The sequence below is a fragment of the Halichoerus grypus genome, chromosome 1, assembly GCF_964656455.1.
Source record: "Halichoerus grypus chromosome 1, mHalGry1.hap1.1, whole genome shotgun sequence".
NCBI lineage: Eukaryota > Metazoa > Chordata > Mammalia > Carnivora > Phocidae > Halichoerus > Halichoerus grypus.
This window is the reverse complement of record NC_135712.1, coordinates 214486608-214512069: the sequence shown is the minus strand read 5'-3', so window position 1 is coordinate 214512069 and position 25462 is coordinate 214486608. Positions and strand designations below refer to the sequence as shown.

At 47.9% G+C, this 25462-nt stretch overlaps 1 protein-coding gene across 6 annotated transcripts in view; it reads left to right on the top strand.

Moving 5' to 3' along the window:
• Positions 1-721: 721 nt before the first annotated feature.
• Positions 722-25462, top strand: part of LOC118550787 (uncharacterized) — a 106840-nt gene continuing 82099 nt past the window's right edge. Inside the window, exons 1-5 of one of the 6 annotated variants that reach the window (XR_013442262.1) lie at positions 732-939; positions 13199-13325; positions 17171-17550; positions 21762-21942; positions 22356-25403. Coding sequence is in view for 1 of the 6 variants with exons in the window: in XM_078057745.1 (XP_077913871.1) it covers positions 877-879 (3 nt within the window). In the remaining 5 variants the exon portion in view is untranslated. The other 5 variants (XR_013442261.1, XR_013442264.1, XR_013442265.1 and 2 more) reach the window with 5 other exon arrangements.

Below are 25462 nucleotides of genomic sequence, written 5' to 3'. Positions count from 1 at the left end.
ACTGAGCCACCCAGGCGCCCCAACACACCCGAGTATTCTAACGTGTCCCACCTGTGGCCGTGCCTGGCTGGGGCCGCAGGGTCCCACGTCCCACGGGGGCGGCGGACAGGGGCACGTTTGGCTGACCTGAGGCTAGAGAAGTGGAGGGGGGGGATGGAGGGCGGGGCCTCGCGGTGTCAAAGGGTCAGGTCAAAACCCAGCGAGACCGCGCCTTCCCTGCGATGACGTCACCGGTTCTTGAGATGTGCTTAAACACGGAACAGGTGCACTGTCCCTCGCCCCCGTGGCGACCACGGACATAAGGATCACCGGGCCCCTCTGCTCTGTCGCATCCTGATGGGGCGCCGCACAAGGGAGGCTCCGCGGAGAAACTGAGTCAGATTCCCGGGACAGAAGGAGGACGCAGGCGGGTCGGCCGGCCAGGAGTCCATTCTGTTGGGAGCCGAACTCCCGGCAGCCAGATGAGACACGCGGGTAGCGCCAGCCTGTCAGTCAGGACACAGGAGGCGGGGCCTGGGAGATCTGCCCAATCGGGGACCACAGGGGCGGTGCCGGGATTACCGTCCAATCAGAACGTGAAGGGCCGCAGGCTGTCCTTTCACGGTGCGGGGAGCTCGGTGTCCGGGAGAAACGCCCAATCAGGGCCCCGGGGAGTTAACGCCGAAACCCCATCCAATCAGGTCTCAGAGCCTGAAACATCGCCCAATCGGAGCGCGGGGCCTGTATAGCATCCAATCAGGCCCGAGGGAGGGCCCTGGTAGCCTGGTAGGTGCGGCTCTCAGCCGGTGCCGGCTGCCGCGCTCCAGTCCTGCGCAGCCCAGGTGTGGCGGAGCGCGGCGGGGAGGACGCCCGGAGATCCGGGAGCGCGGCCCCGAGATGGTGAGCGCGGGGGCCGGAGGCGTGGATCGAACCAGCCAGGACGAAGTGGAAGCGGCCGCGGTAGGGGGCCTCCCCGTGCCCCTGGGTCCGCACCTGCGTCCTCGGCGGGTGGGACTGGGGAGGGAGGCAGCGACGAGGGGGAGGGGGAGGCTGGGATCCGGGCGGGTGTGCGACCTGACGGGAGCCTGCTCCTTGGTCACTTACAGGTGGAGACTAACCAGGTGAGTTGTCCCACGAAGGAAACTTGACTTGCAGCGGATGAGGGGACCGCAGGGAATAACTTCAGATGCGCTGCTCCCCTGGCGGCTGTGGGTGGGCTTCTTTCATGCAGGGTTAGGATGAATATTCAGAGGGGAGCTCGGTCATTGCCTGTAAAGGTGTTTTAGGATTTCTTTTCCTTTAGTGCCTGTGGTTCTTGGTCACGCCTTTTCGAAGAATGAAGAAGTAGATCAGAGGAAGAGTGGTGGGCAGCAAAGCAGTATTTATTGAGCAATAGTATAAAGCTCCCAGAGAGGGTGGGGGATCTGAGAGGGTTGCCCTTGGAGTTTCTAAGTTTAGGGGTTTTTTAGGAACTCTTTGACAGAACTATCTTAAGGAACCAGGGTGTGCCCAGTGGTGCCAGTCCGGGCTTTGATCACACATCTGTCTACCTGTTAGGTTAATGTTTAGGTGCTGATGGTCTTTTTGGGCTGACACCTGTGGGCTTATGTCTTAACTGCCTCTCCGTCGTGATAGTGACAAATGCTTTGTAGTTAATTGCTTCATTTTGGGACATTTTGCTGAAGTCATTTCTGCAAAGGTTGCAACACTGAATGCTAATGTGGTCCTGTCTAAGCTGCAAAACAGGATGTTAGTGTGGTTTTGTCTTAGCCGTCCCCGCTCCCTATCTTCTTGTTGGGGACCCTGGCTCTGACTACCTGACTGTCCAACTAACTCCTAACACTAACTCCTAACAAAGGCAGGCATAAGGTTGCCCAGAGGTAGTTAGAAAGCATTTCTAGAAAACCTGCATCCAAGGTGAGGGTAATGAAGCCAGTGCTCCTCTGGGGGCTGAGACTTCCCATTTTAATCCCGCAGAGGTGACTGTTGGGAGTGGGGAAGAGGCGAAGGGCCTGCTCTGAGAGCCGGTATCCACTGCTTGGGTTTTGGGCTGTTATCTCGGGGAAGGAATGCAGGACTTCGCTTACTCTTGAAGCAGCGGTGAGAGATGTATTGTCTCTGATGCGGTTTGGCTCTTTCCAGGCCTGGTAGAGACTGTTAGTCTTTGTGTTCCCTTCGTTCTCTTAAAATTTTTAAGGACTGAGGTTTTGTTGTTCTTGTTTGTTTTTTCTTTTCTTTGTGATTCTGACAGTACTAGGACGTTGTGCAGGTGTGTCCTAGGGCAGTTAGAACCCGTAAGGCTTAGGGGGAGGAAGATAGCTGGGGGCCTAAAATGATCTCTTTCCGGGCACCCCCTAGCCCTCTGAGCTCGCAGGGGGACCCACGGTGGACCCGTAACCCGTCCACCTGAGTTCACTCCTTCGTGAATCAGAAACTACACCAGGTTGAGTTGTCCCACCTGGAAAACTATTGGCAGAGATAAGGAGATCTCCGGGAATGGCTTCCAAAGCCTTGACTCCTGGAGGCAGGTGGATGGGCGCCTTTTGTTTACCAGTAGATGGATCTTTACATGGACAGTCTTGTCCTCTGTAGAGGCGGGCCTGAGGTGGGTTTCTTGTGCTGTGTGGGCGCAGCCGGCTGCTGGTCCCCACTGGCTCACGCTCACTGCTCCTCCCGCCCGTGTCCGGAGAGGCTCTTGCAAGCGGGGAGAGTCCGTGTGGGCGACAGGACTTTTGTCTTCGGGCCATGTTCGCGGGGTAGGTTCTTTATATTCTTTTTTTTTTTTAAAGATTTATTTATTTATTTATTTGAGAGAGAGAGAATGAGAGAGAGCACATGAGAGGGGGGAGGGTCAGAGGGAGAAGCAGACTCCCTGCCAAGCAGGGAGCCCGATGCGGGACTCGATCCAGGGACTCCAGGATCATGACCTGAGCCGAAGGCAGTCGCTTAACCAACTAAGCCACCCAGGCGCCCGGTTCTTTATATTCTTGACTGTTAGCATCCGCCACTGTGCTGCCCCAGGGGGACCAGTGCCCTGCCCCTTGCTGATGGCAGCTCGATGGTGGTCGTCACCGCCATCAGCGTGTCACGTGACTTTCCCTGTGGCAGGTGCAGTCGGAGAATGTCAGCGGTGCCCCCATTCAGGTCACGGCTGCCGTGCGGTTGCTCAGCCCTCGTGTCTCCCTTGGGCAGGTGCCTGTGGCTCGGGTCGCCCAGTGAACTCTCCATTCTGGGCCTTGTGGGGCACGGGGTCCCCACGTTCATCCTCTGCTGTCGTCGGCACTGCTGCTGTAGTCAGTCCTGACTAGGTGTAAATCCATAGTAAATACCTGCACGCTGGGGGAATTGTGTATCGTAGACGGCGAGGAAGTGAGAACTGACCAGCAGCCGCACACGCAGTGTGTGCGTCCCCCATCAGGGCTGATGCCTGTCAGTCCGGCGCCGGGAGCTGTCCGGCTTCACTTTGTCCAGCGCGGGTGCGGGACACGGCATCTGCTTGGGGTCAACATCGGTTTCTCTGCTGCCCACTGGGGTGGAGCATTAGCCTCTGTGGGGTTCCGCCTTCTATGGAAGCGTTTCCAGCCCCTTGTCACCTGTAACCCACCTGTCTGCTTCCCGATTTCTTCTGTTTTCTTCACGCACTGGGGATGTCCGTGCTGTTTCATTTCTGTGTATTGATAGTGTTTTGTCCAGGTCAGGGGTTGTTCCTCTCCGTTGTCCGCGTGGATGGACTCTTCACATTTGCAATACACTTGCACTTGCCCGTCCTTCCTGTGTAGATCACCCTACTTTTGTTCCATGAGAAACCTCTTCCATCGCTCAGGTCATACACACGCCTGCTGGTTCTTCCTCCGTGTGTGTTCTCCTTGTTTCCATGACAGTGAAATCCACAGGTTCTGGTCCATGAACTTGACAAGGGAAATGATTCCTTATTCCCCTGTAGATAAGCAGTCCTCCCTGGCCCTGCGTCCAAGTGTCCCCATCGCTGCCCCTGCCCCACGACACCTGCTTCCCTTCCCGAAATCAGGGGGCCTGTGCCTGCATTCCACGGTTTTCTGACGGGGTATTTGTCCATCCCTCTGTTAATGCCAACTGTTCTGATTACTAGTAAGTTTAAAATTAAAATGGTCAGTTATTTTGCCACAAAACTGAGTTTATTCTGGAATAGCAGAGAATTGCAATTCTGGACGTGTAAGGTCACAAAACCACAGGCAATTTCAGGAACAGAGGGGAGGAAGGCTCTCTTACAGAGGAGAGCAGGGGCTGGGGTGGCTATGGAAACACAAAGGTCTTGGCAGAAACGGAGTTGGAAGCCCAGGGGCTCCTCCCTGGCTGGGCGGTGGTGGGAGGGGGAGGCTGGCTGCCTCCTGCTGGGGCGGTGAAATCCCAGGGAAAGTAGTGTAGACTTGCAGGGTGCTGGGCTTCCTGCTGGGCCCCCCAGTAAGGACCCAAGGGCGGCCTGCTGGCCCCCCACTCCATCCCAAATGAGCTTTCCTTGTGTGCATTTCTACATTTCCTCCATTTGACCAAAACCTTTCCTTGGAAGCATCTCTGAGTAAGCGGCGGGTTGGCCATACTTGGTGGGTTTGTCCCTCAGCGCCAGGAAGGACGTCTTCTGGTTGTCGTGTGGTGTGTTGGAGGGAACGTGCATGGCAGTGGAAACCAGCGAAGGCCGCAGCTGAGTAGCAAGGAAGGACAGGAGGGAGAAACTCTCAGGCGCTTGCCGTCTAGTCCGTGTTCATCAGGAGTGTGAGATCGCAGAGCGTGTACTTATTATGTGCATCGTTTTCTCAAATTCATAGGCAATAAATTACAAAACTTTAACATACAATCAGAAGTAACGAGACAATTCCAAATGACAAAATGGATAGAATCCAGGACCCTAGGTGTGCAGGCAGCCAGCTGAAGTGTTTATTGGCCCCTGTTCCAGCCTGGGGAGGAACGTTTCGCCGTGGAGGCAGCTGCGGCCCTGTGTGCCTCCTGGAGGTCCCTGCTGCGGGCGAGCGTGAGGACAGCATCGTGGATCCTGCGGAGCTCCGGGAGAGAACGAGGCCGGGGCCTTTGGGAAGAGACAGTGCGGGTCAGAACACGGGCTCAGCGGGTGAAGTTTTTGCAAAAATAGCAGAACTTCAAAGATGTTTTGAAGGATGCTGTTTTCAACAGAACTGTTGGAACCAAATGTTATCCAGTAAGACAGCCTGTGAGGTTGTGTATTGAGAGACAGTGAATTTGGGTGAATAGTTCAGGTGAGGGAAAGACTTGTGATTTCAGAGCCTCTGACACTTGAGAAAAGGCAAGAGAACGATGAATTTGTCACAGGATCCTCATGGGCCTGTTCCTGAAAGGCCAGAACCCCAAGAAGAGGTCCCCCTCCCGCGAGGGTGCTGTGCATGCAGACAAGGGCCTGTGTCTCCGTGAAGGAGAGGAGACGCGACCGTGAGGCTCGGGAACCCAGGCCAGGGCCGGACGTCTCGGGGAGCCTGGGGCTCAGATGTTGTCGGCTGCCGTTCCGGGAAATCTTTACTGTCCCGTCCGCACGCGGTGTGCACGGCCGGGCAGGGTGGGCTGTGAGTCTAGATGTGTCCCCTGCAGCCAGGAGCCCCTTCCCTGGAGTGTGGCCACACAAGGGTCGGGGGGCAGATCCTGACGGGCCTTCCAGCGAGGTTGGAGAGAACCTGGAGGTGACTTTTTGGGGACGACCTCTCCAGGTGGCTGGGGTCCTGCTGACGTCTTCCTCCCCTGGGCGGGCGCCGTGACCATTGCTCTCCCAGAGCATGGTGGTTTTGAATAGAAGCCATCAGTCTTTCCCAGGATTGAAGTCCATCTCGTTCTGTCAGCCGGAGGTCAAAGGCGGCCGGGCCAGTGTCTCGGACGTCCTGGGGGAGCTCCGTGGTGGGAGTGTAGGAGCTCCGGGGGGAGGCCGGGAGTGTAGGAGGACCGACCGCAGGGCTTTCGGACGCGGTGTTTGGGCGGGGTCGCCCCCCAGCCTGTCAGTTGAGTATGAGTAGTGACACGAGCGTGTGCCCCGAAGCCCGCGGACTGTGCGTGGTGCGCACGGCGAACGCGTGAACCCGACCACATGCAGCGGAGCTGGTGAAGCCCCGGCTGGTAGCATGGGCGCCCCGATCCCTCTGACGTGTGAGAGCCGTTCCCCGGGTGGGGACGGTGTTTCCTCAGAGAACTGCAGCCACAGGACAAGCCCCGGCCTGTCTGCAGAGAAGGCTTCGGCGCCGCCGAGCTGGGGAGCGGCCTGGGCTTCCTCAGAAAGTGAAAAATAGAACTACCCTATTCTGTGGGGGTGGGGACCCAGCAACTGTACTGCTGGGTACTTAACTAAAGGGTACAAACCTATGATTGAAGGGGCACGTGCGCCCCTGTGCTTACAGCGGCAGCATTAACAACAGCCACAGGACGGGGACAGCTCTAGTGTCTGTTAGCTGATGAGCGGAGGGACAAGAGGTGTGTCCCCACACAACGGAATGTCACTCGGCCATCAGAAAGAATGAAATCGTGTCATTTGCAATGACATCGATGGTGCTGGGATGTATTATGCTAATTGAGATAAGTCAGAGCATGACAAATACCGTATGGTCTCACTCGTGGAATTTAAGAAAGAAAACGGAGGAACATATGGGAAGGGGGAGGAAAAAAGGGGGAGAGAGTAACAAGCTGTAAGTGACTCTTAACAATAGAGAAGGAACTGAGGATGGATGGAGGGAGGTGGGGGAGGGGCTAGATGGGGGATGGGGATTAAGGACGGCACTTGCAGTGATGAGCGCGATGTGTTGTATGTAAGTGATGAGTCCTGAATTCTGCTCCAGAAACCAATACCGCACTGTACGTTAACTAACAAAATTGAAATAAAGAAGAAAAAAGAAGGTGAGCTGTCAGCGTTCAGCAGTCATGGGGGCTTCATGTGGGTCCAGATGTAGTGACTGTTCCCGGATCAGATGCCCTACATGGCGATCCTGATGGCCTTTGAAGGCAAAAAGCTGTACCAGGTGGATTCTGTGTTCCTGTGAAGAGGTCTGAGAAGGGGGCAGAGAATGAAATCATCCACGTATCCTAACAAAGTGGAGCCCGCAAAAGCTTTCCGTCACCCAGATGGGCTTCTGAGATTCCAGAGAAGCCAGAACGACTGTGCAGCCCAGGGCCTGAGTGCCCAGGTGTATTTCTGCTCCTTTCCTACTGGCCGTCCTCATCAACCGGAATACGAGAAATGCACTGCGTAGTTTCATCACGTTGAATGTTTGCTTTCAGTGCGAATGGATGTCAGTAGCGTGTGGGAGCTGGGACAGCGGGGTGCCAAGGGATAAATAAACCATGTTGAAGGGGCATTTTATTCCCGATTAGGTTGAGTCCCTTCATCCAATTCTAGAATTACTTTCCCTTTTTGGGAGAAGGAAGTCCTGCCTGATCCTTTCTGAGGAATGAGAGCAGTAGTGAGCAGAGGTACAGGGGCTCACGTGAAAATGTGTCTGTGTCCCAGGGCCTAGACCAGGGGAGCGGGGTCAGAGGCGGGGACCTGTTGAGGTTCATGAGAGACCGCCCCCCCACTATAGGAGCGATGTGAGCTCCCTGAGGCGGGGGCTGCTTGACACCAAGAGTGTAGCTCCGGGGTCCACAAGGACAGAGAGAGCCCTTCCCCGTGTGGAGAGAGGTTTCTCCGAGCCCATCAAGAGGGAATTCGGGGAAGAGCCGCTGGGAAGGAGGAGGGAGTGGGAATGGCCGGCAGGGGGGCTGCAGGTAACAGTCTTGGCTCAGCTGTTGTGGCTCTTTGCAGGAATAGGGCAAACCAGTAGGCATTTGGTTTGTTAGGGGCCTTCAGTTGCCAGAGGTGAAAATTAAGAATTTCAGCTGACTTTCTTTCTTGTGGGGTGTGAGTGAGCTAGTTTCCCAGAGTAACTACATGCGCGGTGGACGTGGTTTCCCGTTCCATCCTGGTGCTTTTAAGTAAAAAGAACGATCCCGGCTCAGCCCGTCAGCTGCTGCCTGGGTAGACTCCGCATGTGAAGAAAGACCCCAAATTGCATCGGAGACAAGCTGGAGTCCCTTGTAATCGCCACGCACAGGTTCACCAGGCTTCCGTGTGGAGGACTGGATGTTGTCAATACGCAGTGTTAGGAAAAGCTTCTGTAATTGCTCCGCGGGGATTTCCAGCGAGTGCTGTAGTGTCTTTCCAGAAGTGAGGCGTCTGTTCCTCTCTCCTGGGTCCGTGTCACCCCACGTGTGGCCTGGCCCTCAGCAACACACCTGTGTTATAATTTGTATAAATCTGGGAAACCAGGCTGGTAGGTTGAAACGCTGTTATGTTCTTCAGCAAGATTATGGGGGTCCTCAGTCGCTCAGGACACTTCTGCCTCAGTCCAGGGAACATGAGACATTTGGGGGTTTAGATCTTGAGAAGCCTTATCTTTAAGGAGGCTGGGCTTTAATAGGCTGAGGTAAGGAATGAGCAAGGGCAGGGTCAGAAGAAAAGGGAAGGTCAGCAGAGAGTGTGCAGGGAGGTGGTTGCAGGCAGGGCGGGGGGCAGGGCGGCTCCCGCGGGTCTGCGGACCTGACCGTGAAGCTGGGCAGGAGAAAAAGATGCTTCAGAAGCCGTTTGTCTTCTTTCAGTTGTTTGCCTCAGTTAATTTCAAATAGTCTTTTGTGAGGAGGCACTTAGCTTCCTGAAAATATTTGCAAGTCTTGAGCTACCGATTAAAATATGTATCGTATTCAGTGTTTTGGAATCATGACTTCCTAATTCAGTTATCAATAAAACAAGTTTGTGGAGATCGAGATCGGAAGTTCCCCATAAAGGCCATTGTAGTTTTAAATTACATTTAGTTCATTTGGTTAAATTATAGCAATGCATTTTAGGAGAGACCATGTTTTTTGTTTTTAAGAGAAAGCTTGCTAGCAGGCCATGGTGGGGGAGGGGGGGGGCAGAGGGAGAGGAAGAGTCTTAGGGAGACCCCATGCCCAGCGCGGAGCCTCACCTGGGGCTTGATCTCATGACCTGAGCCAAAATCAAGATTTGGCTGCTTTTAAACTGAGCCGCCCAGGTGCACCACGACCATGGTTTTGAAACCTAAAACTGGCCAGGGTCCCCGTTGGGTGCCCCTCACGGCGCTTTGATGACTGGAATCCATTCTTGGTGGTTTTTTCTAGACCGAAATAAAAATTTCTAATCACTGGTCCGTACAGAAGAAATCAGACCAAGGGCAGCGCATTTCCAGCGGGCACAGATCTGAGAGGAACAGGCCAGTTCTGAAAAGGAGGGGAACAAAAGCCGAATGAGTAGTGTCAGAGAGGAGAAGCCCCTAACCCAGGTCCCCGTAGACCCTGCAGAGCGCGGACGGGGAGCGGGGCTCTGATCCCAGGACAAAGTGCCCTCCAGCTCAGGGGGGGGAGAAAGCAGTGGGCGCAGCGGGCTCCGTGGGACCCGCACCTGTTTGCTCAGCAGCGTGGAGACGTGGGGTCTTCCCTGGGTCCGTGCATGATCACCAAGGAATGTTGACCTTAAAAATAAAGCCGTCAGTTATTTTTACAGGAAAAATTGTTTTATCGGGGGGTGAGTGGGTGGTTCAGTTGGTTAAGTATCAGACTCTTGATTTTGGCTCAGGCCATGATCTTGAGGTCTTGAGATGGAGCCTTGCTCTGTGCTCAGTACACAGTCTGCTTGAGATTCCCTCTCTGTCCCCCTCTGCTCCTCCCCCACTGTGCTCACTCTCAAATAAGTAAATAAATAAATAAAATCTTTAAAAAAGAAAAAACGTGTTTATCTGGGAATATCAGAAAATTGTAATATAATACAAGGAAGCCCCAGCAAAACCACAGGCAAGTCTGGAGAAGAAAGGGAGCATGCTCCTTTTTAGAGGAGGGGGGCATTGGGAGGGTCCTGCTGTACAAAACATCCATTGGAGCAAACTGGAGGTTCCATGTGTTGCGGCTTCCAATTGGCTGGACTGTGGCTGCATCTCATTGGCTGAGCTGTGGCTGTCTCTCATTGGCTGAGCTGTGGCTGTCTCTCATTGGCTGAGCTGTGGCTGTCTCTCATTGGCTGAGCTGTGGCTGTCTCTCATTGGCTGAGCTGTGGCTGTCTCTCATTGGCTGGCATGTGGCTCTGTCATTGGCTGGCTTGTTGCCACACAGGGAAATTATTTTCCTTCCTCCTGCGCGGAAGGTAAGGTGGTGCAGATTTGTAATGTGCATCTGTCCCTGTTAAGTCTGCAGTTGGCCCTGAGGGAACGGTTTGGGTGCTTTCTCTGTGGACTCCTGACTCCATTTAGTCATGTCTCGTTTATTTTCAAAGAGTTGGTGGGCCTTTGGGTGGTTTTCACTTGCTGGCTACTATGAATCAAGCTGCTGAGAGTATATGGAGATTAGTGTTGGTGTTGTGCTCATCTTCACTTGTCTTGGGTCGATCGATACGATACTAGGTGTGGATTGCTGTATTGCATGATAATGGTGCATTCATCATTTGGACTCTTCCCAGGTGGCTGTACCATTTTCCATCCCCAGCAGCATAAATGCATGAGATCCCCCTTCCTCACGTCCTCAACAGCTCTTCCTTGTATGGCTTTATAGCCATTCTTTTTTTTTTTTTTTTAATTAAGATTTTATTTATTTATTTATTTTAAAGATTTTATTTTATTATTCGACAGAGAGAGACACAGAGAGAGAGGGGCACAAGCAGGGGCAGAGGGAGAGGGAGAACCACACTCCCCGCTGAGCAAGGAGCCTGATGCGGGGCTCGATTCCAGGACCCTGGGATCATGACCTGAGCCGAAGGCAGCCGCTTAACCAACTGAGCCACGCAGGTGCCCAAGATTTTATTTATTTTTTGACAGAGAGAGACACAGCGAGAGAGGGAACACAAGCAGGGGGAGTGGGAGAGGGAGAAGCAGGCTTCCCGCGGAGCAGGGAGCCCGATGCGGGGCTCGATCCCAGGACCCTAGGATCATGACCTGAGCTGAAGGCAGACGCTTAACAACTGAGCCACCCAGGCGCCCGGCTTTGTAGCCATTCTAGTGAGTTTGAAGGGGTATCTGCTTGTAGTTTGATGTCCATTTCCCTGATGACTAAGTCTAGCATCTTTTCCTGAACCTATTGGTCACTTGCGTATCTTCTTTTGAGAAGTGTCTGTTCAATTGTTAGGTGTGGGCTTTTCCTAGCTGCCCCTTATGAGGGTGAGGAGGCTCCCCTTTGTTCCTAGTTGGTTGAGTACTTTTGTTATGACAGGGTCGTGGGTTTAGTCAGATGCCTTTTCTGTGTCTGTTGAAGTGATCCTGGGTTTTTGGTTTTTATTTTACTCATAAGGTTTATGACTGCAATTTTGCTTGCTGAACCAGCCATTTTATTTCCTATAATGGGAAAGACCTGCTGCTGATTCCCAGAGGGGTGTTCCACCAAGGAAGGGTTGCAACAGATAGCAGTAGTAATCCCTGTTGGGTTGTCCCCAGCAACAGGGGGAGCCAGACATCGGGTGGCCAAACCGGGTCAAATAAAGAGGAGAGGACTCACCATGCAGACACATAGGAACGTGTTTGTCTGTAGATCAAGATCACAGCTGAATATAAGGGAACAAGGAAATTAAGGGGTTGGTCTCCAAAAAGCAAGGCAGCTGAGAGTCAGCAAGCGTCAGGAAAGGGTCCCACAGAATACATAACATGTGCAGATTCACCTTGCAGGAGCTGCCTTTGCCAGCTGCGCCACATGTTGGGAATGGAGGTCTCAGGCGATGCGGGAGAGGAGAGGAAAGGGGTCCTTCACCCACACAGGCATGCACAGTCCGATCTGTTCACCAAGACCTTCGGTTGTCTGAGGAGTACTAGGGTTAGACCAGCTGAGGGGCTAAAAAGAGAAAGGAGAGGTAGGGGAGGATCCCGCCGAAGGGCAAGAGGGAAAATCCCTCACCTTTTTGGGCAAGGGTGGTTAATTGGGCTCCCCTTGGGGCTTTGGATCATCACCGAGGAATAACCTCAGCTGGAGGTCGTCAGTTCCCCAAGCAGTACTAGAGTTGGTCCACCAAGATAAACTCCCACGAAATTCCTGGAGAATTTGGCGAGAGGCCCGGCACAGCGTAAGGTCCCTAAATGTGGTCACCAAAGTGGGGCGACCTGATCTGGTGGAGCTGGTGGCATGGGTGGGGAAAGAATTCACCCAAGGTAGAACAATAGACATAGAAGTTTATTGAATACACCATAAGGGAAGAGCCAGCAGGACAGTAAAGGAGAAGCTGCCCCTAGGCGGTGCTGAGGGGCAAGCTAGAGTTACACGGTGGAGTGAGGAAGTATGGGAACATGTGGAATTTTCCTGTTTTGGTAACTGTGCCTGGTTGTAAGTAGCGCATTGGTTACTTAGGGCCTGTGGCCATTTCCAGGTAGGTCACTTAATGAGCCTGTTTATATTACGCTGTGTGGTCACTGTGGGCCTTTGCCTTGCTGGTTATCTTTCCATTGTTCAAGCTTGTTGCCCGAAAGTGCCCTCTACACCACGTTCACTGCCCCCGCCTTAAACTCACCCTGGGCTCTGTTACCATCAATCCCTCAGGGGCTCTCCTTCCTGGTGCCCTTCTCCTTTGAATTCTGGGCACTGAGGTATATATTTGAGGCCCTGATGACTTCCATGATTCTTCCAGAACTGGAATTCCTCTTACGCACCAGGTGTGCCAGGTCCCTGGTCCCAGTGTCCATGCTCACAGTCCACCTGATCCAGGGAAAGGGTCGTGTCTGCCTCTGCCGGGATAGAGGGGACTGCACCAGGCTCCTTGACCTTGTTGCCTTCCAAGGAGGGATCTGCTTAAGTCAAGTGTCCACAACATCCTGACATTCTGGTTCCAGTTCTTGGAGCTGACAAGGCAGTAATCATCTTTGATCAAGTCAAAGATGTGTTTGTTGTCTGATTTTGTGTTGTTTGAATGAGGATTTCATTTTCCATTCTTTACCGTACTGGAGTGCTCGGATCTGCTCTGAGTCAGCAAAAATAGCCTATATTTGGGTGTATGTAAGTCTGAATCAGCCGTTGTCATCTCCCTCTGCTTCGGGTTCCTGGCCCCTCCCATCACTGAATGCGAGGCAGCGGATGTGCTTGCCTGTTGTCACTTCCCACGCGGGTGTGACTCAGGTCCTAGGAATGGAGTGCGGTTCCCTGCGTGTCACCGCCCCCCCCAATCCTCCCACGCACATGGGTGAGGAGGGAGCGTTGCTGCAATAGGATACGTGGGATGTTTCAGGACGCGGTGGTCTTCGCGGATGTGGCTGTGTACTTCACCCCGGAAGAGTAGGCTTTGCTGGATCGTGGTCAGAGGAGGCTCTACAGAGATGTGATGCTGGAGACCTGCAGGAACCTGGCCTCGCTGGGTAAGCGTGCCCCACCCCCACCCCAGAGTTTTACGGAATGAATGTTTCTTACAAGTGTTTGATCTTACTGGGGCCGAGGAATGGGAATATGTTGAAGAAGAGACAGCCATGGTCCAAGCCTTCATGGAACTACCTAGGGTCACATACCTTTTCTGTGAAAACAAAGTTTTATGTGTTAAATTGACTCTTCATTAGTCTTGGTCCAAGTCTGAGACTCCCTAATTTTATAGATGTGAATGTGGCCTCCAGTGTCACTTTGGGGCAGGGGGCACTGCTTCACTTCTATGAAAGTTACACGGTGGTAACTACGTGTTGGGCTCGGTAATGGTGCTCCAATTAAACCCTCATTTAATGAGGAGGGAAGATGACAGACAGCTCACCTGCTCCCCTGGACACTCTGAGGCAAGAACTACATGTATTCCAACTCACTCTGAAAATGATCTGAAGACTGCCAGAAGGGATCTTTCGCAGCTATAGTCAGAAAGAGATGTCCTCATGGAAACAGGTAGGCGGGGCAGAGATGTGTTTGGAAGCCAAACCCCAGTGTGTCTATGCAAAAGTGGGTGGGACATCACAGGTACAGAGAAGTAGGGAAATCAGTCCCCACACCAGGCACCCCTACCCCTGGGGACCACAGTGCAAAGACCAGGGCCCGGAACACCTGCCTTTGCAAATCAGTGGGCCTTAAGTTTGGGAGCTAAAACATTAGTGGGGCTTAACTCCAGGAAAGATGGAGGGCTATAGAAAACAGAGTCTTCACTCTTTAAAGAGTTAGCACACTCTATCAGGTGGCACAAGATGGAGCACAAAGCTGAATTTTGAAATGTACCTGGGTTATGTGTGAAGGAGATTTATTGCCTAATTTTAGGGCACACACTGGAGGCCCAGAGAGTTCTCTCTAGGAACTGACATGCTGACAGGTGTCATTTATCTTTCCCTCCTTCACCCGAGATAGCCAGATACATCTGAGAGCCAGTTCTGACACTCTTCATCTGCATTGCTTATGCTGGTTTTCCCCACTCGGCATTTCCCACCGACCCACCCCATCTAACCCACCTGCCCTGGGAGGTACCCGTCCAAAGTAGCTCCCGTCCAGCCGCCCCTCACTTGGGACTAATGTCTCCCCATTGGGACTCCTGTCCTACCACCTCTGTTATGCAGCCCCCGTTGTGATTGCCACCTCTCCAGCTTGACTCCTGTCGCAGGGTGTGAAGGAACTAACCACATGGACCAGTAAGCCTGCACTAGCTGCAGCTGGGCGTTTCCGTCGCCTGGCCCCTCAGTTAGCTGAGCTGCGGGCAGTCTGCCCACTACTGCGCCCATCATTGCAGATAGCCATATTGAGGGTCTCCCGCATTCATCAGTGCATATAGCAGCTGGGTCTCAGCCACAACAGGAGGGCACACACAGCCCACACCCGGAGCACCTGGTCCTGGTGGCCAGGGCGTGATTGTGGTTTAGGGTACCATAGGATGTCTTCTGCGTAAGGCCACTACTTTGAAGACCGGAAGATGTAGCTGAATTACTTAATACATTGCCAACACAGTGAGAAGACAAAGGAATTTGTTGCAAAGAAAATGACAAAAGCACTGAAAATGAGCTAAATCATATAGAGATAAGTAATCTACCAGATGAAGAGTTCAAAGTAATGGTCATGTAGATACTCCCCAGACTTGAGAGAAGAGTTCATGAACACAGTGAGCACTTCAACAAGGAGATAGAAAATATAAACAAGAACCAATAGCAGCTGTGGAATACCATAACTGAGAGGAACAATATACTAGAGGGAATCCGTAGGAGATTAGAGGATCCTAAACAGGTATCCGCAATTTGGAAGATGAGGTAGTGTGGGAAGCAACCAAGCTGAATAGCAAAATTACAATAACGGTGAGAAATAAATAACTGAGGATAAGTTCGCGGACCTCTTTGGCCACAGCAATGATAATAACATTTGCATTATAGGGGTCTAAGGAGGAGAAGGGAGAGAAAAGAGCAGAAACTTCTTTGAAGATACTATGGGTGAGGAGTTCTCAAATCTGGGCATGGAACAGATATCCAGGTCTGGGAAGTACAGCAGGGCCAAACTGTAAGAACAAAAGGAGGTCCACACCAACATTTATAATAAAATGGGAAAAAAATGAAATATAAAGAGGTTATCTTAAAGCAGCTAGAGAAACCAAACTCTAAACTACAAGGGAAATTCCATAAGGCTATCAGCTGATTTTTCAGGAGAAAAATGGCAGGCCAGTGGGGAGTGGCATGATACATTCAAAGTGCCAAAAGGGAAAAACCTACAACCAAGTATATTCTACTCAGGAAATTCATCACTCAGAATTGAAAGAGATAAAAAGGTTTCCAGACAAACAATAATTAAAGAACTTCATCACCATGAAACCATCTTTTTAAAAAAAATCTTTTATTTATTTATATGAGGAGAGAGAGTGCACATGCACAAGGTGGGGGCAGAGGGAGAGGGAGAGAGAATCTAAGTGGACTCTGCACCAAGCGTGGAGCCCAGTGTGGGGCTCGATCTCAAGACCCTGAGATCATGACCTAAACCAAAATCAAGAGTTGGATGCTCAAATCACTGAGCCACCCAGGCATCCCACCATTAAATCAGCCTTATTAATCATGAAGTACCTCTTTTAAGTGGAAAAGAAAAGGTAATAACTAAAAGCATGAGAATTATGAAAGGATATATGAATTTGCTGGTAGTTGAAAACATAAAGTTAGTAAATAAGTCACTTAGAAAGCTATTATGAAGGCTAAAACACAAAAGTAGTAAAATCATTTGTATCTTGAAGTTAATCCATGGATACAGAGGAACAGATGTGAAATATGGGGTGCCTAGCTGGCTTAATCGGAGCATTGGCCTCTTGGTCTCAGGGTCATGAGTTTGGGCCCCACATTGGGCTTACATCTTCCTTAAAAAACAAACAAACAAACAAAAAACGCTGTGGGGGCACCTGGGTGGCTTAGTCAGGTAAGCATCTGCCTTTGGCCCAGGTCGTGATCTCAGGGTCCTGAGATCCAGCCCCATGTCAGGCTCTCTGCTCAGAGGGGAGTCTGCTTCTCCTTCTCCCTCTGCCCCTTACCCAGCTCCTGCTCTGTCTCCCTCACTCTCACTCTCTCTCAAATAAGTAAATCTTAAAAAAAAAAGAAAAAAAGCATTTAACAGACCAGCTAGAAGTACATACTCCTCAATAATTACTTCCAATGTAGGTAGACTAAATGCTCCAGTCAAAAGGCATATATTAATTGAATGATAAAAAAAAGAACCCATCTGTAGTCTGCCTAAAAGGGAGACACAGTACAGACTGAAAGTCAAGTGGGTTAAAATAGATTTTCCATGCAAATAAAAGTGGGGTAAAAAGTAGAGATTGAATACTTACATGAGATATAGTAGATGTCACAACAAAGACTATAACAAGAGACAGAGACTGCCATGACATGAAGATAAACAGATCAATGAAACAAAAGTAGTATAACAGTTGATTATATCTACACATACAGCAGGAAACACCTAAATATATAAAGCAAATATTAAGAGAAATAAAGGCAAAAAATGACAGTAGTAAATAATTGTAGGAGGATTTAACACTCTACTAATGTGCTTGCATCGAACGTCCAGACTGAAAATAAGTAAAGAGTGGATTTCAGTGACACATTACACCAGGTGGACATAATGAACATTCCATCCCAAACGGCAGAATACACATTCTTTTCAAGTGCATGAGGAACATTCTCCAGGATAGTTCATATGTTAGACCACAAAACAAGTCTCAGTAAATTTATGAAGACTGTAATTTTTTTTTTTTTTAAGATTTTATTTATTTTTTTGACAGACACAGCGAGAGAGGGAACACAAACGGAGGGAGTGGGAGAGGGAGAAGCAGGCTTCCCGCTGAACAGGGAGCCCGATGCGGGGCTCGATCCCAGGACCCTGGGACCATGACCTGAGCCGAAGGCAGACGCTTAACAACTGAGCCACCCAGGCACCCCTGAAGACTGTAATCTTATGAGGCATGTTTTCCATGCACAACAGTATGAAATTACAAGTCAATAACAAGAAAAGGAAGAAGCTCAAACATGTTGAAGCTAAACAGCATGCTACTAAACACCAATGGGTCAACAAAGAAGTCAAAGAGGAATCAGTAAAATACCTGGAGCCAAATAAAAATAAATGCATGATGGAACATTTTTGGCCTGTGCAGCACAAGCAGTGGTAAGATGGGAGTGTATAGTGATACGGGCCTGCCTCAGGGAACAATAAAAATCTCAAACGGTCAAACCTTACACCTAGAGTAACTAGAAAAAGAATAAGCAAAGCCCAAATTTATAAGGAAGGAAATAATAGAGAGCAGAACAGAAATAAATGAAATGGAGGTTAAAGATAGAAAAGATCAATGAGGGGCGCCTGGGTGGCTCAGTTGGTTGGGTGACTGCCTTCAGCTCAGGTCATGATCCTGGAGTCCCTGGATCAAGTCCCGCATCGGGCTCCCTGCTCGGCAGGGAGCCTGCTTCTCCCTCTGACCCTCCCCCCTCTCATGTGCTCTCTCTCTCTGTCTCATTCTGTCTCAAATAAATAAATAAAATCTTTAAAAAAAAAAGAAAAGAAAAGATCAATGAAACTAAGAGCTGGTCTTTTGAAAAGATAAAATTGATAAAATCTAGCCAAACTAATCAAGAAAACGAGAAAGAAGACTTAAAATCAGAAATGAGAGAAAAGTTACAATTGACACCACAGAAATACAATGGGTTATGAGATTACATGGGAAATTGTATAGCAACAAACTGCACCACCCAGAGAAATAGATAATTTTTAGAAACTAATCTGCCAAGATGAGATCAGGAAGAAATAGAAAATGTAAACAGACTATTACTAGAAACAAAAGCGAATTACTAATCAAAACACACTCAGGAGAAATCCAGGACCAACCACATGACCTCACGGGTACATTCTACCAAGCAGATAAAGAAGAGTTAATACCTATTATTCTCAAACTACTCCAAAAAATAGAACAGGAAGGAATACTTCCAAACTCATTCTGTGATGTCAGCATTACCCTGATACCAAAACCAAAGACACTACAAAAAAAAAAAAAATTCACAGACAAATATCCTGAGGAACATAGATGGAAAAGTACTAAAGAAAATATCAGCAGGCTGAATTCAGAATACATTAAAAGGAGCATTCACCATAATAAAGTGGGATTTATTCCAGGGATGGAAGGAATTTTTAATATATGCATATCAAGCAGTATGATATACCACATCAATGAAATAAATTATAAAAACCATGTGATCATCTCCATAGATGTAGAAATCATTTGACAGAATTCAATCTCCATTCCTGATAAACACTCTCAAACAGGTGTATATACAAGGAATATACCTCAACAGAACATAGGCCGTAGATGACACACCCACACTAATATACTCAATGGTGAAGAGCCAAAAGCTTTTTCTCTTAAGATCAAGAACAAAGCAAGGATGTCCACTCTCACCAGTTTTATTCAACATAGCGGTGGAAGTCATAGGCCTACTAGTCAGACAACATAAAGAAATGGGAAACATGCGACTGTTTAAGAAAATTGTCAATATCTTCAGATAATATGAAAGTATATATAGAAAATCCTTAAGACTTCACCAAATACTGTTAAACTAACAAATGAATTTAGAAACGTTGCAGGATACAAAATTAATATACCAAAATCTGTTGCATTTGTATAACTCATAACAAAATAGCAGAGAGAAATTAAGAAAACAATCCTATGTTTAATTCCTTCAAAAACTATAAGATATGGTAAATAAATGTAAGGAAGGTGAAAGATCTGTACTCTGAAATCTATATATATTTTTTTTAAGATTTTATTTATTTATTTGACAGAGACACAGCAAGAGAGGGAACACAAGCAGGAGTGGGAGAGGGAGAAGCAGGCTTCCCGCGGAGCAGGGAGCCTGATGGGGGGCTCAATCCCAGGACCCTGGGATCATGACCTGAGCCGAAGGCAGATGCTTAATGACTGAGCCACCCAGGTGCCCCACCCCTTTTAAAGATTTTATTTATTTACTTGACAGAGACACAGCGAGAGAGGGAACACAAGCAGGGGGAGTGGGAGAGGGAGAATATAAGACATTTAATGAAGAAAATTGAAGATGACACACTAACTGGAGAGATAAACCCTTGTCATGGATTGCAAGGATTAGTATTTTTAAACATGCCCATACCATGAAAAGCACTCTGCGTGTTCAGTGATGTCCCTATCAACATACTAATAGTACTTCTAAAAGAATTTGAGGGAAAAATTTAAAAATTTGAATGGAAACAGAAAATATTCCAAATATACCAAAGCAATGTGGAAAAAGTGTACCAAAGCTGAAAGATATAACAATCCCAGATTTCAAAGTATACCACAAAACTCTATTAATCAAAACAGTATGTTACTGGCACAAAAACAGACACATGGGTCAAGGGAACAGAATAGAGTCCAGAAATAAACCCATGCTTATATGGTGAAATTATCCACCAAAAAGAATCTGAGAATATACAATGGGGAAAGACTCTCTTCAATACCTGGTGTTAAGAAAATGAGACAGCTGTCTGCAAAAGGATGAAACTGGACCACCTTCTTACACCTTACACAACAGTAAACTCTATATGGATTGAATACCTAAGTGTAAGACTTGAAACCATACACCTCTTAAGACAAAACAGAATCGTTAAATTCGTGGACGTCAGCCTTAGCAATACTTTCATGGAATTATCCCTTCAGACAAGGGAAACAAAAGGGAGAATTTAAAAATGGGGCAGAGGAACATAGTAGACATTTTCCCAAAGAAGATATACAGATGGCCACTAGGCACATGAAGAAGCTGCTCAATATCACTAATCATCAAGGAAGTGCAAATCAAAACCACAGTGAGATACCACCTCACACCAGCCGGATTTGCTGGTATCAAAAAGACAAGAAATAATAAGTATTGGTGAGGATTCGGAGAAAAGGAAACTCATCTTTGCTGGTGGGAAGGTAAATTGGTGCAGCCCCCATGGAAAACAGTATGGAGTTTCCATAAAACAGCACAGAAGTACCATATCATCTATAATTCCACTTCTGGGTATTTAACCATAGAAAAAACACTAATGTTCATTGTAGTGTTAGTTACAATACTCAACATACGGAAGGAACTCAAATGTCCATCAACAAGATGAATGGATGATGAAGATGTGGAAAATGCATATAAGGGACTGTTACTCAGCTGTGTAAAAAGGATGTAGTCTTCCCATTTGTGAAAACGTGGATGGACCTAGAGGATATTCTTCCAAGTAAATAAGTCAGACAGAAATATAAACACCATACTTTACTTATATGTGGAATCTAAACAACAAAATGAATGAACAAACAACAGAAAATAGAAATAGACTTAAAACTATAGAGAACAAATTGGTGTTTGTGAGATTGGAAGGGGATGGAGGGAGAGGTAAAATAGATGAAGGGGATTGAGTGGTACAAAGTCACACTTAGTAAATATGTGAATGAAAAGTACAGCAGATGGAATATGGTCAATAATATTGTATTAGTTTTCTATAGTGACAGATGATAATTATACTTACCGTGGTGAGCTTTTTGTAATGTATATAATTGTTGAATCACTGTGTTTTACACCTGACGCTAATATTGATGGTCAATATGCTTCCACTAAAAAAAGAAAAAAGAAGAAAGAAGGAAAAAAAAAAGTCCACACTATCCATCATCATTGAACTCGAAGAATAAAGTAAGAGCCCATCTTCCAGATTTCTTGTCACCCTCCAAATCCTTCCTCACGCTGGGCTGTTCTCCAGGGGCTGGGCAGCAGCCACACACACCATCCAACCTCCCAGTGGCAGTTGGGGCAGTCCAGGCAGGCTTCACCAAGGGCCTCTGTGCCTTCAGAACATCCCAGCAACCCTCAGTTGGGCCAGGTTCTGGAGAAGGGAACAGCATTTGGACATGTCCATTAGAAACGTGACTCAGTTTTGTTCGAGAAGGGTGATTTTGTCACTCACCTGGCTTTCAAGTCGGACCGTTCATTCATCCTCACCCACATTGCAAGCCTTTCTGTATTCCTCTTACAGAGGTAGGGTGTGGGTGTATCTTGCCCAGGTCCTTTCTACTTTCCTTTTCTGATAATACTTATCTCCACATTAGTCTCCATCAATTTTGAAGTATTTCTGAGTAAACGGGCTGCCCTTCATACACTTTTTCTCTTACTGCCAAAGTCCCAAATCACTAGGGTCCTCAGAATTTTTCTTTGGTCACTTGTCCATTCTTCCTGATGAGCTTCATTTACATTTTGTGATGAGTATATGAATAGAAATCGACATATGGTCTGTTTTCTTACCTTCAAACATCAGATCATTCCCAAGAAATTACATTATGCTACCAATTTTTGCAGATTGTCCCAGTCAGGATAAAAGGAGTGCATCAAGGACTCAGTGGAATATTTTGCAGAATGAGTTACCCAGTGAAGAGAAAATAGTCATATTTGCAAGAAATGATTCGTGTTCTGTTTTTGGAGAAAACTGGAAATTCCACAGCAGTGGAGATCAGACCCAAACCCAGGAGGGGCATTTGAGGTGAGTGACACTCCTGCAGGAGAAGGGGATCAGGGCAGATTGTGAGACTAAGTTGAAATCAAAGGATAGCTGAAAGCACACCTCAATAATTGTATAATCATGATTTTCACGTGAAGTTTTAATTAATGCATTGTAGATATTTATCATCTGAAAACTAATGGTGGAAGTTGGAAACAATGGTGAGAAAAACTGTATCTGAGAAAACTAGAGTGTTATGAAAATATTTGAGTCCTCAGCCAATGTATTAAGCTTGTTTCACTTTGTTACCATGGAGACAGTGCCAAAAATGTACCCATCCATTGAAAATGGCCATTATGTAGTCAAATAATCATTAATAAGCATCAGTAGATCATTAATAAAGAGTTTGGTTATAATCATTATTCCCTAACAGTGTGCCTTCCTATTTTGAACAGAAGTCATTTGGTGGAGTGTGTCTGTGAAAGCAGTGAAGGTAATCAATGTGGAGATACTGTAAACCAAATTACTAGTTTTGCTGTGCATGAGGATTGTACTACTGGAGATAAATCCTGTGAATGCGTTAAGTGTAGAGAAGCCTTCACAGATGGATCTTTCCCTGAGAACCCAGGAAGATCTCATCCTGGACACAAACCTAGTCCCTGTGAGGAATGTGGGCCGGCCTGCAGCTGTGTCTTGAGCCGCAGCACTGACTTGGACGCAGACCTTGTAGAGAAACCCTATGAACATCGTGAACATCAGGACTCTGGCACAGCATTTAAGAGATACTTGAAGAATCTCAGCAGTAAAAAATCTTTAGAGTGCAAGAAATGTGGAAAAGCTTTCACTCGCACCTCATCCTTTCAGGATCATGTGCAAGGTCACTGTGGACAGAATGTCCATGTGTGTGATGTGTGTGGGAAAGCTTTTATGTATAATTCTGATCTTACACGTCATGTGAGAACTCACACTGGGGAGAGACCATATAAATGTGTGGAGTGTGGGAAAGCCTTTAGGTCTACTTCAAGCCTGCAAAGACATGTGAGGACACACACTCGGGAAAAACCCTATAAATGTCAGCAATGTGGGAAAGCCTTCCCTGATCACTACTCGCTTGAAGTACACATGAGAAGACACAAAGAGGACAGACCCTTGGAATGTAAGGAGTGTGGGCAAAGTTTCAGGGAGCATCTACCTTTTGAATGTCACATGACCACACACAATGTCGTGAAACCCTATGAATGTAAGGAGTGTGGCAGAGCCTTCAGGCATCACACAGCCCTTGGAGTACATATGAGGACACATACTGGGGACAGACCCTACAAATGTAAGGAGTGTGGGAAAACTTTCCGGAAGTGTGAACATTTTAAACGTCACATGACCACACACAGTACCGTGAAACCCTATGAATGTAACCGGTGTGGCAAAGCCTTCCGGGATCACACAGACCTGCGAATACATATGAGGACACACACTGGGGAAAGACCCTATGAATGTCAGCAATGTGGGAAGACCTTCAGATATCTTGGAAATCTGCGAGAACATGTGACAACACACACTGGGGAGAGACCGTATGAATGTCAGCAATGTGGGAAGACCTTCAGGTATAACTCATGCCTGCGAGAACACATGAGGAAACACACTGGGGAGAGACCCTATAAATGTCAGCACTGCGGAAAAGCCTTCATTCGTCACCACACCCTTGTAGTACATACTGTGAGAAGGCACACAGAGGGTGGACACTTGGAATGTAAGGAGTGTGGTGAAGCTTTCAGAAAGCATCGACCTTTCGAACGTCACATGGCCACGCACAATGTCCTGAAACCCTATGAATGTAAGGAGTGTGGCAGAGCGTTCAGGTATCACAGAGACCTACAGGTACATACGAGGACTCACACTGGGGAGAGACCCTTTAAATGTCAGCAGTGTGGGAAGGCCTTTAAGTCTCCTGCAAACCTTCGTGCACATACAAGGACACACACTGGGGAGAGCCCCTGTGAGTGTCAGCAGTGTGGGAAAGTCTTCTCGACTCCTGGAAACCTGCGAGTACATGTGAGGACACACAGTGGGGAAAGACCCTATAAATGTCAGCAGTGTGGGAAGGGCTTCACAACTCCTGGAAACCTGCGAGCACATATGAGGACACACAGTGGAGAACGACCCTGTAAATGTCAGCAGTGTGGGAAAGCCTTCAGCTCTCCTGGAAATCTACAAGCTCATGTGAGGACACACAGTGGGGAGAGACCCTGTAAATGTCAGCAGTGTGGGAAAGCATTCGCCTGTGCTGCATCCTTACGAGTACATACGAGGACACACACTAGAAAGCGACCCTATGAATGTCACAGCTGTGGCAAAGCCTTCAGGAGTCCATCACACCTGGAAGCACACATGCGGACACACACTGGGGAGAGACCTTTTAAGTGTATGGAGTGTGGGAAAGCTTTCAGTCGGCCTCAGTGTTTTCAAGATCATTTGAAAACGCACAGCACAGTTAAACCCTATGAATGCAAGGAGTGTGGGAAGGCATACAAGTTTCCCTCATCCCTTCGAGTGCATATGAAGAAACACACTGGGGAGAGACATTCACTAGTCACCGCTCCCTTCAAGAACACGTGAGGATGCGCAGTGGACAGTATCCCTTTGAATCTAAGGACCCTGGTAAGATCTTCCAGTGTCCCATAGACCTGCAAGTACGTGTGATGACACGGGGCAGAACCCTAAGAATATCTGCACTGTGAGAAAGCCTTCCGTTGTCCCTCTTCTCTTTGAGGACACATGTGAAAGCACAGTGATGTGAAACCCTATGAACTTAAGAACCATGGAAAAGTCTTCAGGTATCTCATCAATCTGGGAGCACAGACACTGTGGGAAAGCATTTATTCTCCCTAAAATCATTTTTAAAATGAGAGCCAATACCTGGAGATGAACCTGAATGGACAGAATTTTGGTAAATCTTCTGATATCAACTTTATGTATTTTGTTCATGAAAATGTCAGTGGAGCAGAAATCGTTTCATTGTTATAAACATGGTTTTGTTTTTGCAAGTGCCTCTTCCTTAATAGAGATGCAAAGTGTCTTACTCCTAGTTCATGTCGCTGATATGAACACTAATGGTATAAGTGTCCTTCTTTCTCCTCTATATCTGTACAACATACACTTTGTTATCTCAGACTTGAAGTAATCACATGGTTATGTAAAACATGTCTCTTTTCCATTACAGTGTCTCTTGGACTCAGGTTGATAAGAATGTGTCTGTGGGAGGGGTGTGTGCATACAACTTCATATAACTTTAGAAAAAAACTTTCTTATGCTCACATTCTAAAATTTTCTTAATCTATGATCATCACATGAGACTTATTGTTGAAAGTTCTTTTCTGTTGTCTTTTGCAGATACTGGAATTTCCTGACTCTCTATCACCTGTACATTTCAGTCTTCATTATTGAAACACATGTTCTCACATAAATTTTCTCTTTTTATTGAATGAAAAGTTAAATTTCTGACGTTGGTTTATCTTTTCTGAGAGTCATTTTTGGTGTCTTTGGTCAATTTTGTTCTAAATGTGAC